At 41.0% G+C, this 17,636-nt stretch overlaps 1 protein-coding gene across 6 annotated transcripts in view; it reads left to right on the top strand.

Annotated features, from left to right (window-relative positions):
- PLEKHM3 (pleckstrin homology domain containing M3) overlaps positions 1-17,636 on the top strand; it is a 179,048-nt gene that overhangs the window by 19,372 nt on the left and 142,040 nt on the right. For 5 of the 6 annotated variants that reach the window (XM_027589656.2, XM_027589657.2, XM_027589659.1 and 2 more), the window contains exon 2: positions 2,394-3,314. In XM_027589656.2, the coding sequence (XP_027445457.1) occupies positions 2,717-3,314 (598 nt within the window). In that variant the 5' untranslated portion in view covers positions 2,394-2,716. Of the gene's footprint in view, positions 1-2,159; positions 2,264-2,393; positions 3,315-17,636 lie in introns of those variants that run through there. The other variant, XM_027589658.2, reaches the window with a different exon arrangement.

Below are 17,636 nucleotides of genomic sequence, written 5' to 3'. Positions count from 1 at the left end.
TTCTAAATTTCTTAGGCTCAACTCAAAGGGCACCTTCTTTTGAAGACTTTCCTAATGCATACAAAAGTGTCCATGTGATCTCATAATCTCTTGGCCTCAGTGTCCCCTTCTGTGAAAGGTTGGGGTTGGAAGGATGACTTCAAAGTTCCCTTCCTTGTCTAACAGTCTATGGTTTTAGGATGTGTGAGGTAACAGTGTTCCACAAGCTAGCAGTGATGGCCATCAATGGTTATATGCTTCTCACCAGCCTATGAATACCTAAACAGAGAGCACAAAGAGTCTATTTCTAGACATTTTGATTTAAAATAAGAAAGAAAGAAAATCACTTTGAAGGTATTTACTCTCTCTTTCTAGTATGATTACAGACTGAATTTTAAGCTCTGGGGAAAGGAATATGAGTAATAAAATCTTAGACGAATAACTAACTGCGCTGCACCTTGGTGCCTCGTCTATAAAATGGGAAACTTATGTTAAAAAAAGAAAATTTGAGTGAGTAAACTTGAAGATAAGTTTGGCTGTATTCAACAATTCATGAATCAGGTGACATCCCATCTAGTAAATAGAAAGCTCTACAAAATGGAAGTCTTTTATAGGCAGAAGGGGTAGAAGCAAGGTCACCTTCCTTTGAGGGGAGGGCGGGGATCTATCGGGCAGATTTCCTCAGTAGGGCTGATCAGGTAGTTCCAGATTTACTGGTTAAACGTCACATTCCTGGGAAAGGCGGGAAGTACGGAGGCTGAGGTTAGGTATAAGTCTTGATTTGCTGATGTGGGGCTCCGCACAAGTGACTCCATTTTGTGCCCATTATTTCTTTTTTTAGCACTTACACTTTATTATGTTCATATGAAATTTTAGTAAAGAAAGAACTAAAAGTTTCACGATTTATTATGTATTTCTTTTTCATAACCTCTGGTGTAGAAGATGAAACTAAAATTCCCATGTTTCAAAATTACAGAAGTAGTGAAACCCTGTTGCACAATTCAAGAGGCTTAGGGCTTAACTGTAAACACAGGAAGAGAAACCCTGTTTGCAACTATTATAACTGATGTTTATCTCTGAAAGTCAATCAGTGCCTTACTGCATAAGGGCTAACATAATAAGTACCAAAATATAAAATGTAGACAAATTCAGTCATTATCACTTCACAAGAGGTTAACCACAGAGTTCCTGTGAACTGCAAACTTCTTGACACATTTTAAAATAAAGGGCTATAGTATGGTGATTAACATAACATAATAAAAAAATAATAATAAAATAAAGGGCTATATAGACTAGTTTAATTTACATATATTAAGCAATATGGATTGGTACTGTTGATTTAAATGTAATGGTTAATGACCTAAGTGCTAAAAATGATTTTAATGAACCATAAAATCATGTAGTTTTTAACAAAAAAAGCACATCTGTGAACCTTTGCAGGAACATGCAGAGGTGTTGCTAATTGCCTAATTTTACCTACTTGTAAGTAGTTAAGGGCAAAAAGCCCTTGCATGGTTCTTTTGGTTTTTTGTTCATTTTTTGGGTACACATACAAAGGTGTATGTGACTGTTGAGCATATGAAATGTAATAGGGTGACTGAGAAACTTTATTTGATTGTTATTATAAATTGAAATTGAAATAGTCGTGTATGGCTGGTGTGTACCATATTGGACAGCATCACTGTCAAGTTCTGTGCTAATTAGACCTTGGAGATCTAGCCTTTCCCAGAGATAATGGATTAGTGCTCACAAAGGGTATTTTCTGCCCAGCCCTGAGGCTGGACCTGTACTCCTCGGCCAGTCCTCAAAACCTCTGGGAGTTTGGAGCCTGAAGCCTTTTTTTTTAAGCTGAATGGAGGAATTCTGAAGTCCAGAGGCATTCATTAGGTATTACATAATCAAAGCCTGGGAAACACAAACACAGTAATTTTGGGGTTTAATAAAAGGGCAGAGCCTCCCTGGGTCCTTCCCCCTTGTGCTTTTTAGCCTGACAAACCATCAGCGCTTTCAAAGTTTGTGAAAGGACTCATGTATTTGTGACTTTTAGACTGATTATGATGTAGGCCCAGACACAGAATTCTTAGTCTCTTTGCTTACTATTTTAGGTCAACATTTTACAGAGATTTGCCAGGATAGTCTTTTCACAACTGTTCTCAAAGGCTTTTCTGTATGAGTAAAAGCTGTTGACCTTAATTCCCCTTATCAAGGGTTCCACCCTGCTCTGTGTAGGTTCTAACACTAAAGCCGGTAGTGATGTGTACTCTTGACAATGGAACTTCTGTGTGTAGGTGTTGTCCACCTTGGGGCATGTCTACATAGAAGAGATGTAAAGATGGGGAAATTGTTGGGCAGATTCATGTACTATAGAATATAGTGAACCACGTGTCAATGTTGTGCTGTTTCTTTTCTTCCAGGAAATTAAGGATTGCATGGCATTGCTTTGGCAAGCACTTCCTGTTATCTTTACAGAGATCTCAATGAAGAATAATCTCAAAGGAGCATTTGCCTTCCCACACCTCTGCTAATGGCCATTAGCTACTAGCAAATGCTCTTAATGACTGAAAATACATCAACTATCCTTGTGCTTGGCCTGCTCTAGGCAGTCGAATGAAGGTTTCTTTCAGTTGTTTCCAGAACTTTATTGCTGAAGCGCACCTCTCTTTGTTGGGTGAATGAATGTTCATGAAGCCCTTTCCTGAACCAGCTGAGGAGCCTTAGGTCTCTTGGAGCCTGTGACATGGAAGCTTTGGAAGTGGATGATATCAGCCCAGCCTTGGAAGTTACTGAGGATTTCTTTAGTACTTTTGATACTAAGCTAGAAAAGGCTGTGCAGCAAGCTGAGGTTTATGGGATTCAGGAAGTCCCTGAATTGGTGGGGCATGAGGTCCTCACTAACATAACAGACAATGGTGCTATCAGAAATGTTGCCTCCCTGGGCAAGGGGGGCCTGATTTGGGACCACTGTAAGAGCAGGCTATTAGAAACCAAAGCTCAAAATGTCTTCCCTGCCAAAGAACAGTTTATGGTTCAGAAGGGGACAGCCCCAGATAATCTTTCCTGGATGGAACAAAAGGAAGCATCGACCTTTAATTTTTTCAACATCTGTCCACGTCGGAGGGATAGGCCTCGCTCCGTCAATGACTTATTGGATGAGACCTCTACTTTCAAGCCAGGGCATGCTCGGTCAAGGTCAGATATTACCCAGGTGGACTGGAGGCTAGTCCTCCAAACCATGCCTCTGCAGCAGCAACCGTGTCTTCGGGGCCCTCATTTCACCAGGCCAGCTTTTCTGTCGTCCTCACCAAATAAGGTCGAAGATGCTCAAGGGAATACTGGTATGTTTTCATGTCTGACTGCTATTGAACAGTCGTTGACTTTCCTTGGTCCGTCTTACATTTACCTCAGGGGAAGTGTACTCTCCAGTGTCCCTGTCCGGTTTTGCTTAAGCTCCGTCTTCCATTTGCTTTCACACTTTACCTCAGCCTTGGTGTCTTCGTAAGAAGTGCTGAGTGAAAAGATGACTGTAGTTAATTCTCCCTTTCTAATCTTGTGTGTTAGAATCTGCATAGTCTCATAGTTTGTGTAGTATTTGCCTTTGTACAGAGTTTGATACTGCTTGTTCACATTAGTAGATGTTCATCTGATCACACACTGGGCATAGCCTTGTGCTAGGAAGTGTTTAAAGATGTGTAAAGACACCGTCCCTGGCTTGAAGAACTTCTCACTTAAGCCGAGGGGATCAGACACTAACAAACACTCAAGAAGGCACTAGAAGTGAGAGGAAGTAGAAGGCAACTGAAATATTTGTGAGGGGGCTTTTGTTTTACTTTATATTGTTGGGGTTTCTTTCAATGAGCAGGTGACAGTGACTGAGAGGACAGAGGAAGAAGACACTGTGCTGGGTTTGTTAGGAAGGGCTTATGAGAGTTCATGGAGTTTCAGCTGGACCGGGAAAGACACTCAGATGCAGAAAGGGGGGGTCGCAGTAGAGGACACCCGGTCAGGATTACAGCTGGAACCAAGGTGAGGAGATGAGAGGTGCAAGGGGGAGTAGAGGATCCCCTGGAGGCCAGTGGGAGGGAAAGGTGGGGGAGGTTGGTTCAGACCTCATGGTGTGGGGCCCTGAATTTTTCTCTTTTTCCTCATACTTCATGCACAGTACCTATGCACATGAATTCTGTGAGGTGTGACAAACCATGTCTTCATTTTCCACAGCATTTTCTTTTAGATATCTTAAACATTTAATAATATTACTATTATTAATTAAATTTGAAACTCATCGGGGCACCTGGGTGGCTCAGTCGGTTAAGCATCTGCCTTTGGCTCAGGTCATGATTTGGGGATCCTGGATCGAGCCCCGCATCGGGCTCCCTACTCAGCAGGGGGGTCTTCTTCTCCCTCTCCCCCTGTTCCTCCCCCCTACTCATGCTTACTCTCTCTCTCTCTCTCACTCTTTCAAATAAGTAAATAAAATCTTTAAAAAAATAAATAAATAAATTTGAAACTCATCAATGAGAATCAAAGTGACAGTGACACTTCCAATCACTCCTACTTTACTCTCGCATAGACTCTTTTATAAAAGAGCCTCACAGTAAGTATTTCTTAAATTGGCCTTCCTGAAGTGTGCTTTCTCATATTATGAACGGGTTTGTTAGTGGGAAGCGAACCATTCATTCCCTCTCTCACACTGATTTGTGATCAGCTGTTTACTGTCTTCTGGTCACTGAGAAAGGAACTGTTTATTACCCATTGTTTTATCCTCAGTACCTAACATGGTGCTCTGAACATAGTTTATGCTCAAAAAAATTGTTTAAAATGTGAAATGAATGTAATTCTGATAAGCTGATAAGTTAACAACAATAACTTCTTTAGCCAGTTTTCGTCTTTCTAGAGAAAAAAAACCTCCAGCCTCTTTTCTGAGGGCCTCGCGCCATCATCTAGCATTTCATACCTTGCACATCCTCTCTGTGAAGCTCTTTAGCAGCAGTGAAAAATGATTTGCTTTTATCTCAAAGGCTGCCCTGCACTATCCTTGTGATAAGAGAAAATCAAACAGATATGGCTTATAAAGTGGCCCCTCGTGTTGGCAGCATGTTGCCCTGGCCTTGGAGGGGTATCCAGATACCTCTCAGACTCCCGGGTTGCCTAGGTACAGTTAGGATTCCCCTTTCTGGAAGAATCTGACTACTGCTTGGTGAGCACAAAGCCTTGTGCGATAATTAGGCTTTGCCCTTTAGTCTTTCTGAAGTTGGCAATCATTTGAAGTAATTTTGAAGTAATTTTGCATCACTCCTCAACTCTTCCCAGTTCCCTGATAGTGTTTCTTTAAAGAAGATGATTGCTTTGGATTTGAAGATAATTTCTTTCCTAGCTTCTTGCTCGGGTTGTATGAGAGCAGAATACATCAAACGGACTGATAGCCTACTTGTCACTATCAGAGCCAACACCCAAGCACCCAGTGTGTTTGCCCTCGGGATGAGAGAGCCCAGGCAGGAAGAGGAGGGGAAATGGTGGCAGTAACAAATAGTGTGCACTGACTATTTTAAGTTCCTTATAAGTAGCGGCTTATTTAATTCATATAATACTCCTGTGATGTAGATATTTTTACCGACCCCATTTTGGGGATGGTGAAACCTGAGGCACAGAGAGCTTAAGTAATATGCTTAGAGTCCCATAGCTGGTACTAAGTGGATCCTTGACTTGAACTTGGGCAGTCTCTCTCCAGAGTCCACGCTCTTAACTGCTAAGCTGGAGCTGTACCCTTACCTTGGAAGCCAATAGTTCTCGGTCTCCAGAACCCTCTACTTTGAAAGCCTTATTAGTAATCAGGCCCTGTGGGTGTAGAGGGTGGGAAGTGGTGTGGAAGAGACAGACCTGGATGATGTTCATTGAACTAAAATTAATCCCTCAGGAGATCACCAAGCCTGGAAAAACTTAGACACACAAAGCGGCCTAGCTAAACAAGGATTGTTTTTTGCATTTAACATATTACTAAAATACATGGACAGTGCTGAGCTGGCCACAGTTCTTTAGGGGACCAGTGAGCCCACAAAAGGAGGACTGTAACCTTGCCCTTCATACTCTTGAATGCTGGCTGCACAGAAGAGCTTAAGTGAACTGACCCCATGAATTTGTTACTATGGAAAGAGGGCTTTGGGGTTTTGTTCCATCTTTTGGCTGCCTTTTTCAGTCTTACTTAGAAGCCTGTGAATGAATGTATTCTATAAGTTTTATTGCCTCAGGCAGAGATAGACCCAGGACAGGCTTCTTACAAGGGAATATTGCCAGTGCTAGGTAGATGAAGGGTAGAGTCAATGGGTCCTACCAGGTTGATGGAGTGTGGCTTGAATCCAACCCAGTTAAGACTGTCTGCACTATCTGAGCGTGGGATAGTGATATTGAAAAGGTTAGGTCACAAATCACTGGGAAGCACTAGATCTAAGGCAAGACGGAAACAGAGACAGGTTTTTTTCTCCCCCAGCTTTGTTGAAGTATAATTGACAAAGTTGGAAGGCATTTAAGGTGTATGTTGTAATGATTTGATATACATGTACGTTGTGGAAGGATTCCCCCTATCTAGTTAGTTAGCACATCCATCACTTCACATCAGAGGCAGTTGTTTCTAAAAATTCTCAAAGACAGGTAGTGGAGATAAAGCTTCCTCATGGTCAGCTCTTTTCCTTCCTGCCATGCCCTGGGCAGCCTGTAGCAAGGTGTGACAGGGAGCTAGCCCTGGGGGAAGTTCATAAACTTAGCTCCTGCCAGAACGGATCATTGCTAGTCCTGGCACTAGTCTGAGTTCTGTACAGACATGCTCTTGACCAACCCTTTCCCCTTTATATCATTGTCATCGTGTTCTTGTTTAGTGAGTAATAATACAGCCATGGGCAGCAGGGAATTTCCCATGAGATCGGAAGACAGGGTCCTAACATCATAGAATTATAATCCAAATATAAATATGAGTTAAGGTAAGAACATAGAAAGTCATATGGACATGTGGACGCTAGGTATGTTATCAATATGAAAAATGGATCACACACACACACACATACTTACACCTATAAACGGATACATGTAGTAGAGGAAGGTGGGGGGCGGTGTGGAAAGAACACTCAATTAGGACTCACGTGTGGGTTTGGAAAAATCACTCGTCTGTTGTTTTTGATTCAAAAACCTAGTGAAGCAGGTTAAATTATCTCTAAGATCCTCCCAAATCTAAAATTGTATCATTTTAGGATATATTTGAACTGACCCTGCTTCTTGGTTGTATGGGAGCTAATTAACTATAGTCCGATAAATCGGTAAATCGGTAATGGAAGGTCGTCATGGAAATATGGGTATGGTTGAAGTTATTTAACACAGAAGAATTTCTTTGTGCCTTGTAACTAACTCTACTTTTGGGTGAACTGCTGTGGTTGCAATTTTTAAAATCTTTTTTTTTAAAGAAATCCTTTGCATTAGCTGTGGAGCTCTGAAACTCAACGGACTGCCGAACCTGACTTCCTTTTCCCTCCCTGACTGTGTTCACATTTTCATGTGCTTGGCAAGGGCAGTGGTCAACTGGCTTTTGTTTCAGTTGGTTTCACTCTCTAGTGACCTGGTACCATTTCTATGCCTCTACTTGTTCTGAGTACTTTAGGAGAAGGTCTCAAGCAGAGATTTTCTTTAGAGCTAGAAAGACCATGGCAGTGTGGTTTCTTTATCTTGAGTTTTATGTTACTCTCTTTCCATTCCCTTTTTCCCCATCTTTCACTTAAAAAAAAAAAAAGCCAAATTTGGGACTTATACTAAAATGACTGCTTTTTCAATTATGATGTTTCTGAAAAGCCTTGGAGCCAGTAGAGGTGGGAATATTCCTGCAGGCTTAGAACAAGTGAGGTCACCAGGACGTGGTCTCTTGCTGAATTTATGATTCACCCTTCAGCAAGATTAGTCAGTACAAAGAAGTTGCTAAAATAGGTCACAGAAAGTTGATTTTATATGGTTGTATAGTTTCCACTGGTTACATTATTGAATGTTGGTCTGTGGCAGCTATTGGAAACCCAACACTCCTTATCGACAGCCGATATCCTGATTCTAACATTTCTATATGAGAACTCTGAAAATGAAGTTTCTGCTGTTTTTTGTGATTGCTCTGTTAATATAGTTTATCTTTCTTGGCTAAGGAGAACTATAGTTACTATAGTATTTCACAAACCACTAGAGTTACCTTCTTAAAACAAAAATCTGTTCATACTATTCTGTTCTCAAAAACAAATCACGGTTCCCTATTCTTTACAAAATCAAGTGTAAGTTTTATCAAGCATGCAGGAAACTTCCCAGACTTATCACTCGCACCTTCTATCACCCCACCTATGTGCCATTTTTGAATGTGCCATGTCCTTTCAAGTTCCTGAGCCTTTACTCATGCTTTCTCTTCTTCCAGAATACCTTCCCTGCCTTTTTCACTTTTCAGAATCCACCATTATCTTTCTTTTTTTTAATTATGAATTCTTGTTTTAATATTTTTTTCCTTTAAATTTTTTATTGTTATGTTAATCACCATACATTACATCATTAGTTTGTGATGTAATGTTCCATGATTCATTGTTTGTGCATAATACCCAGTGCTCCATGCAGAACGTGCCCTCTTTAATACCCATCACCAGGCTAACCCATCCCCCCACCCCCCTCCCCTCTAGAACCCTCAGTTTGTTTTTCAGAGTCCATTGTCTCTCATGGTTTGTCTCTCCCTCCGATTTCCCCCCCTTCATTCTTCCCCTCCCGCCATCTTCTTTTTTTTTTCTTAACATATATTGCGTATTTGTTTCAGAGGTACAGATCTGTGATTCAACAGTCTTGCACAATTCACAGCGCTCACCATAGCACATACCCTCCCCAGTGTCTATCACCCAGCCACGCTATCCCTCCCACCCCACCCCCACTCCAGCAACCCTCAGTTTGTTTCCTGAGATTAAGAATTCCTCATATCAGTGAGGTCATATGATACATGTCTTTCTCTGATTGACTTATTTCACTCAGCATAACACCCTCCAGTTATATCCACGTCGTTGCAAATGGCAAGATCTCATTCCTTTTGATGGCTGCATAATATTCCATTGTATATATATACCACATCTTCTTTATCCATTCATCTGTCAATGGACATCTTGGCTCTTTCCACAGTTTGGCTATTGTGGACATTGCTGCTATAAACATCGGGGTGCACATACCCCTTCGGATCCCTACATTTGTATCTTTGGGGTAAATACCCAGTAGTGTAATTGCTGGGTCGTATGGTAGCTCTATTTTCAACTTTTTGAGGAACCTCCATACTGTTTTCCAGAGTGGTTGCACCAGCTTGCATTCCCACCAACAGTGTAAGAAGGTTCCCCTTTCTCCACATCCTCACCAACATCTGTTGTTTCCTGACTTGTTAATTTTAGCCATTCTGGCTGGTGTGAGGTGGTATCTCATTGAGGTTTTGCCACCATTATCTTTGAAGGACCGATCCAAATGTTATGTCCTCCTTGAGACCTTTCTATATTTTTTCAATTAAAATTCTTTTTTTTTACTTCACTGTATGTTTTCACAGCATATTTAATTCTGTGAATTATAGGTAATTGCTTATATATCCATCTCCCACATTAGGTTGGAAGTTTTTTGATGCCAAAAACCATATCATAGAAAACTTTGTATTGTACCAAGTATGATCTTATGTGAAGTGTCTGGTTGAATTTTATGTGTTGTTACTTGGAATATCAGGACAATACCATTTTGTTTTGTTTTGTTTTCCAAAACAGAAATGGCCTCTCTTTCCGTTTTCCTTCCCTATAACTTAAGTTGAATGAAGTTTGTTATTAATACTATCAGTAAGAGCTGTCATTCAATGAGAGTTAACTTTACATTCAGCCCTGTGCTAAGATGTGTCTATTATCTTATTTAATATTCGTAATAGTTTAGTATGATAGATGATATTGTTCTGACTTTACAAATGAGGGAACTGAGTCTTGGAGAAGTTGACCTAACCCAAGGCCATGCAGTAGGATGTGGTGGGACGAGGATTCCCACCCAGGCCTGACCTTAGAGGCCACACGTAATCACTCAATAATGCTGTCTCTCAAGCCCAAGGAAGTTTAGGTCATTCCCTCCACCACAGATAAACACGGTATAATCTAGATTCCAGGTTTGGAGGTTAGAGTTCTCCTCTCAAATTGCACACTTTGTGGTATAATCTTGGCCAAGTCATTTTGCTTCCTGGGATCTCTTTCCAAATCTGTTAAATTAGTTACGAATATTTTCAGAAGCAGTTACCAGCATCCCCAACTACAAGTGGCATAAATAATAAGGCCATTTATCATCTTCTGTTTTCATCCGTCTCACAGATGGGTGTGGAGCACTTAGTGAATATCAAGCACTACATGCAGTAAACACTTCAGAAGTCCAGAAGTAGGTGGTCCCAGGCTCATCAAAGATCCAGGCACTTTCCATCTTTCTGCTCTGCTTCTCAGTATACTGGTCATGTCTCTTCTTTCCCTTCATTGGTACAAGATAGCTACAGCAGTCCCAAGAGTCATTTTCTTATATATCAGTAGCCAAATTCAGGAAGGAAAAGCAGAGCACTTCCTCTGGGTCTCTTTCCCAGTGGCCCCTAATAGCAGCCCCTCGGTAGCTAGAGTCACATGCTCATCCCTAAAGCAATGTCTGGCAAAGGAAAATAGCATTTCTGTGATTGGATTAAACAAATCTCGCTTCTTTCCATGGGGCAAGGGAGAGGACATCTCCTCTGAGCATCTGCCACCATACCTGAACAAGATTAGGGTTCTGTTGGTAAAGCCGTGGGAGGACTAGTTAATGAGGTAAGCAACTGACAAGTTCTACCTCAGATGGGGCTGGGCCAAAGAGATTTCTAGTCCCTTCTAACTCTTAAGTTTCTATGACTCCAGTACATTACCCAAAGATACTATACTGAAATGCCATTTACCTTAAAATCTGCTGGCCTAAGTATGGGAGATTCTTTTATACTTAATTCCTATAGATTAGGGAAACAGAGTGAAAAGCCTACCATGGCAATGAATGAGCATAGCTTGAAAGTTGGTTTGGAATTGTTTTCTGGATCACAAAGTTCTTAAAGACTAGGGATTACCCTTATCACAGAAGGCAGAAAGCCTCTGCATTTAAGAAATTGGGTCTGTGATCTCCTAGTGGGGTTCACACTTAGAAGTGAAATTGACCAGGACCGTATGGACTAATGCTCTATCACTGTTGCCCATAGCAAAGAACTTAGGTGGAAAAGATCCCAAAGTTGGTATGTCTGTCTAGCTAATATGTAGCCAGGTATGTTACAGGCCTATTTCTACCAGAGCCTGCACAGATAGTATGTCTTTTCCCCTAGGTTTATTTTGAAGGGAGAGCAAATGGGATAGTCTCCTTTACCCATAAAGAAAGGTCTCCAAAGTAGCTCTCAGAAAAGACATTACTTGAGCCTACTTCATTTCTACCAGAACTAGTTTGTTAACAAGTATCTGGGAGCCGCCGCTGAGTGTTGGCCTGTGGAGCATATTTCAGATGTTCAAGACACAGCCTGTCTTTGGTTCCTATAGCATTATTCTCTTCATATCCTTTGCTATGGACTTTTGTGGCAGTGTCATGATTAATGTGGATCCCGTTAATGTGACTGCTCTTGTGTGCCTCTAATGAGGAGAACAAAAACCTAAAATTATTTAAAACTTTTCCCCCTGGTTTCTGGCTTAAATACAGTTGAATACTATAACATGAAACAGACTTGAAAGACTGCGTTTTATGAACTAGGAATATAAAGAAGAGAGACATGATTGTAATCTAGAATGTTAGAGAGGTCTTCATTGAGGAGAGGGTGCTTCAGTGAGCTTAGAGGGTTGAGCACAAGACCAAGGTGGAGGTGAACACAGCATGTATGTGGGGTGCCTGGGAGGCTAAGCCGGACAGGGCTGCATTTTTGAGAGTTGTAGTCTGAGGTCATGGAGGACCTTCAAAGCCAAACAAATAGACTTAATGTGATATGTTTAGCAAAGAAGCACTTGAAAATTACTTGAAAGTCAAAATTAAAAGGGTATTTTATAAAAAGTATGTAAGTCGACAGGGTTGCAGGGTAGTGGAGGTAGGTACCAGGGAACCACCTCTCCTGTAGCTTTTGTGTCTGTGTAAAGAGGTATCAGTTACACTCACACTCTTGGCCTCTTTCCTTCCCTTTGCACTCTCCACCCCCAGGGAGGAGCAACTTAGGGCAAGTTTAGGAGAGGAACTGGATGTGTATAACTCAGCCTCTCTCACAGGAAGCACTAAATCTGGTCTGTTCCTCCATCCATCAGCCTTTCATGGGCAGTCTCCCAGGAGGGGAAGCCTGTGGTGATCAGTACTGCTTATGACTCCGAGGTAAGTGTGTATAGTCCTAGGGTTAGTTAGGAGGACCTAACTAACCTAAGCTGCGGCCTCCAACTGGCTGATGTTTTGATCTCCGTGTGTCTGACAATGTCCGTCAATCTCAGTTGGTTTAAAACTTGGGTGAGTAAAGGGATGCTATTTATTGGTTCCCCTCAGTGCCCCCCCCCCCAGAATATAGGATGGATTAATAGATGGAAAGAATGGAAGGGATTGAAACCAATTAGAAGACTCTGCCAGTTATCATGCTGTGAAGTGATAAGATCTAAACTTAGGGTGACTGTGGCCAAAGAGAAAGTGGGACTTGTGAAAAGAAAAAGAAGGGCTCTAATTGGACCATAGATCTATTGACAGAATCTGTGTCTGATTCATTTGGTGTCCACAGATTCTAGCAGAGTCCTTTGTACATTCATTCAACAAATATTTATGGAGACAGCCACCGAGTATACAGGGGTGAGAGAGACATCCAGGTCCCTGCCCTCAAGAAGAAGGAGAGAGTTATTTGAAGGAAATAAAACAAGGTGTAAGATAGAGAGGGGGCTCTTGAAGGTGGTAAAGGATGGCCTCACTGAGGATGGCACCTTTGAGGGGAAAAACTAAGGGAGGCACGTAAGTCAGTGGGGCTGGGGAGAGAAGTTGCAAATGGAGGATATAGCAACCTCCGAGTTCCTGAGGCTAGAATGCACTCAACTTGCTCACAGAACATAAAAGAATGTGGCTGGAATGAGAGAAGGAATGTGAGATGAGGTCAGAGCAGTGGTCAGAAGCCAGATTGTGTGGAACAGGACATGGAGGCAATGTCAGAATTTGGCCTCTGAAGGAAGGAGACAGATTGAGCCAGACGAGAGGTAGGATCAAGTGAATCCTTTTTTAATAGACACAACAAACCTTAGGGTATTGGAAGACAGGAGGAAAAGAGATTAGTGGAAGGATAATACTAAGATGTTGCAGAGGAAGAGATTCTGAAGAAGTGGGAAGGAATTAGGCACAGAGCAGAGGTGGAAGGGCTAGCTTTAATAGGGAGGCAGGAAGATTCTTTTGAGACCAGATGACCAAAATAAGAAACATCTGTTGAATACTCATGATGTATCAGGCATGGTTCTAAGAGCTACTCATTTCTTTCTCACAAGAGTACAGTGGGGTAGGTGCTATTATTATAGCCCATCTTAGAGATGACAAAACTGAGACTCAGGTAATTTGCCACGGTCACTCAGCCAGTAAGGGCAGAACTATGATTTCAGTTTAGGTTCATTGGCTCCAGCACCTATGGCCTTAACCACTGTGCTCTGGAGCACTTGTGCAGGACATTAGTTATGCAACATTGACAGGAAGCCAAGCATAGTATATGTGAAGGAGCTCCCTGCAGTGCACAAAATGAGACAGTGGAATTAGGTGTTTAGGAAGAGTAAAGGAAGTATGGAAAAACTGTTGTGGGGATTGTGTTTGGGATCCACTGAAATGAATAAAAGAATGAATTGTCAGGACTAAAGATATGATAGAAATTGAGCAACATGAGTCTTTGTTTGGTGCTATGGACTGAATATTTGTGTCACTCCCAAATTTCGTAAGTTGAACTGTCTCCTAAATTGATGATATTAGGAGATGTGGCCTTTGGGAGGTGCGTGGGTCATGAGGGTGGAGCCCTCATGAATGGTATTAGTGCTCTTATTTACAAGAGACCCCAAAGAGCCCCTTATCCCCTTCCACCACAGAAGAAATGTAATATATCTGCCAAACTTTGAAAGGCAATCCTTTCAGGCTTGTCTTAGATGGTGTTACACTGAAGTGTATGGCTATTCTCCATTCATTCTCCACTTTGGCTTCCTTTCACATTTATTAATCTTGTAATAAGAATTTAAATGTGTGCTTTAAATTTGTCTAGATATCTTTGATTTGGAATACTGGCACCACATTGGGCTTTTGAGTTCTTTGAAAACATCAAAATGTTGCTCTGTCTTTCATTCTAACCATTGCGCAATCTGCGGAATCCTATTCTTGTGACTTCATTCATTGTGCTGACTCAGGCAGTCCAGATTTTCTTGGTAAACTAGGTTAACTAAATGTTTCTTTCATTTATTGTGATCTGGGATATGGTGGTTTTTAAAAAGATAAAATTGCATAAAGTAATAAAAATGAAAGTATGTAACCATTTAGTAATTATGTAATTACATAAGTAAATACAATATACCTCTAATTATTATTTATATAGCATATATATCATGTCTGAGGGCTTCATATCAAACAGTATGTAGTCTGGACAGGAGGATTGTGGTGCTGGGATATGGAGGCAGAAAGTTTTTGTTGTTGCCTTTTACATTTTTTTCTGATTTTTTGAATAATTTTATTATGTAATTTAATACATATGTGATAAATGTGAAGTAGTGTCTGAAATCTGAGTCATCAGAGTAGTGTAGCCATAGAGCCTTGGGGGTTCAGAGGAGGACAGTTGTTTTCAACTAGAGGGGAGGAAGAAGGTCTTCAAGCATAGGTAAGATTTTGGGTTGCCTGGGTGGCTCAGTCGGTTAAGCGTCTGCCTTTGATTTAGGTCATGATCCCAGGGTCCTGGGATCGAGTCCCATGTGGGCTCCCTGCTGGCGGGGGAAGCCTGCTTCTCCCTCTGCCTGCCACTCCCTCTGCTTGTGTGCGTGCACTCTTGCTTGCTCGCTCACTCTCTGACAAATGAATAAATAAAATCTAAAAAAAAAAAAAAGGAGTAGGTAAGATTTTGTACTAGCCCTCGTGTTAGGAAAACACGCATAAGCAGAGGTGAAGGGAGATCTAGACAGGGAGGTCAGTGAGAGAACATGCATGAAGGTTGGGAGGGGTGAGTGGTAGAAACAGTATCGTCACCTGGCTGCCATATGGGGGAGTGGAGAAAAGTGCCTGCATTGTGTGAAAGGTCGCTGGGGAAAGTTATAATGGAGGGATCAGACTAACATCTTCTGAACCCCCTAATCAATCTTAATACCCCTAGAAGTGGAACAACCACCTGTGACGTATTCTTGCCAAAAAAAAAAAAAAAAATCTAAATGAACCTCAAGATCTAAATAGCAGTTGACAGAAAACATGGAAAACAGAGGAACATTTAAACAATACCACGAGGATACACTCGGCCAAGTCCAGAATGTGAGAATGTCTACAGGACAAATGAACTCATTTCTTCAATAAATATGTGGCATGAAAAAAAAAGAGAACTGTTATAGATTTAAAGAGATTTAAATGATGTATCCACCAAATCAATGTGTGAACCTAAGCTGAACAAACCATCTGTATAAAGAAATTTTTTGAGACAATGTGGGAAAATCAGATACAGACTAGGTATTAGATGAGGATTATTCATGTTGTTGGGTGTGAAAATGGTTGTGTGTGTGTGTGTGTATGTGTGTATGTGTATGTGTATTGAAGTTTTATCTGTCAGATTAGAGATCCCCTTGAAGTATTTACAGTAGAAATGATGAAGTGTTAACAATCTGCTTTCAAATATTGCAGCCAAAACAACTGACAAAAAGCCAGAGTCGGAGAGGGGCGGGAGATAGGGAACAAGAATAGCAGAAATTTGATTTTCAAAGCTGAGGGATAGGTCACTGCATGTTTATTTTCTCTTCTACATGCTTTGGAGTGTGTTTAAAATTTTCCATAATAAAATGTCTTAAGGAGTTTGAACTTTACTGGGTGGGAGGGGCGGTGCATGACCCAGGTAACAGTGTGGGAGATCGCCAGGAGGAAGGCGGGCTAGAGGTGGGAGCTCATTTAAAACCTGGATTAGGTCTTAAAGGTACAACTTTCCAGTTATAAAATAAAAAGCCATGGGGATGTAATGTACGGCACGGCAACTCTAGTTAATACTGTATCGCATATTTGAAAGTTGCTAAGAGAATATGTCTTAAAAGTTCTCATCACAAGAAAAAAATGTTCTGTAATTATGTATGGTGGCAGATGTTAACTAGACTTAACTGTGGTGATCGGTTCACAATATATGCAAATATCCAGATCATTACATCTGAATTGTACATCTGAAACTAATATAATGTTATATGTCAATTATGCCACAATTAAAAAAAAACACAAAACCTTGATTAGGGTGGTGGCCATGAGAAAGGAAACTTTTCCGAGAACAGGTAGAGGAAATAAGAGCAAAAGAGGAACTCTGGCACGTTGGTGGTACAGAAGTGAATCAGGCGGAGAAAATTCCCTTCTTCCTCTTCAGTAAATAGCAATCATTGTCCTTAAACCGCTGCACTGGTACTACAGGTTGAAGAGACGAGGAAGAAGGGGTCTTCACTGCAGAGGAACTGAACCAGGTCTTTGTACTAGCCAAAGTGGAAAGCAATGGGGAAATGAAGAATTCAGGGGTGGGTTTTTGGTTTTTCCCCCCCTCTTTTTCACAAGGAATTACTTGTGGTTTCAGTATGAAATTTTTGGGTACAGTGATTGATTTTGATCATCCTTTCCTAATTTATTGAGGAAATGGTGATAATCCTTGTCAGTGCTGCCATCTGAATCATTTATGATAATAGTTAAAATAGATTTTATATTACTCATTTGTGAAATTGAACACTTTACAATAATGTGTGGGAGGTTAATTAAATGAGTTGAAATGATATGGTCTGGGGAAATAAGAGTTGAACTATAAGTTAATGAGAGCTTTGATTTAAATATATACCTTCTGATTTGTCTGTAGCATAAATATTAAAAATAAACTTCAGATAGAAACAGAAAGTAGCAGTTGTTTGAGACTAAAGAGAAATGGTCATCCTTTAGCCCTCTACAACTCAAAGACCATCAGTACTTCACACAGGAAATATTAGTAAGGTCTAATATAAACAGACCCTCCAGAGAGGAATACACATCCCAGAGGATAGCTTTCTAATCATGTTTGCTCTCTTCTTGATTGTTCTTTTTCAAGAAATTAACGCTACAAACTGCAGCCTATAAATATGGGCCATTTCCTATGATCAACACCAATCTCTTCTGTCTCAGTTTAATGTGCCTATTTAGAGAGGGCTGAGCCAGGTGGGGGAAAAATCTGGAAACACAATGCATTCTCTACCCTTATTCTGCATCAAGAAGGTGAAGGGACTTTTGAGACACCCAGGCAGGACTTCTAACTCGGTCCACCCAAGCTGGCATCTACCACCCTAGCTTGGACAGTCAGAAAGAGGTGAGTTTTTAATCAGGTTTGCTGCTGGCTTGGGCCCAATTAAAGTAGAATTTCTAATTCGTGATTGCTATTGCAAAAAGCTCTCAGGGAGGAAAGA

This window comes from Zalophus californianus, chromosome 3 (genome assembly GCF_009762305.2).
Source record: "Zalophus californianus isolate mZalCal1 chromosome 3, mZalCal1.pri.v2, whole genome shotgun sequence".
Classification (NCBI taxonomy): domain Eukaryota; kingdom Metazoa; phylum Chordata; class Mammalia; order Carnivora; family Otariidae; genus Zalophus; species Zalophus californianus.
The sequence above is the reverse complement of the archived record's forward strand: the minus strand, read 5'-3'. Positions and strand labels throughout refer to the sequence as shown.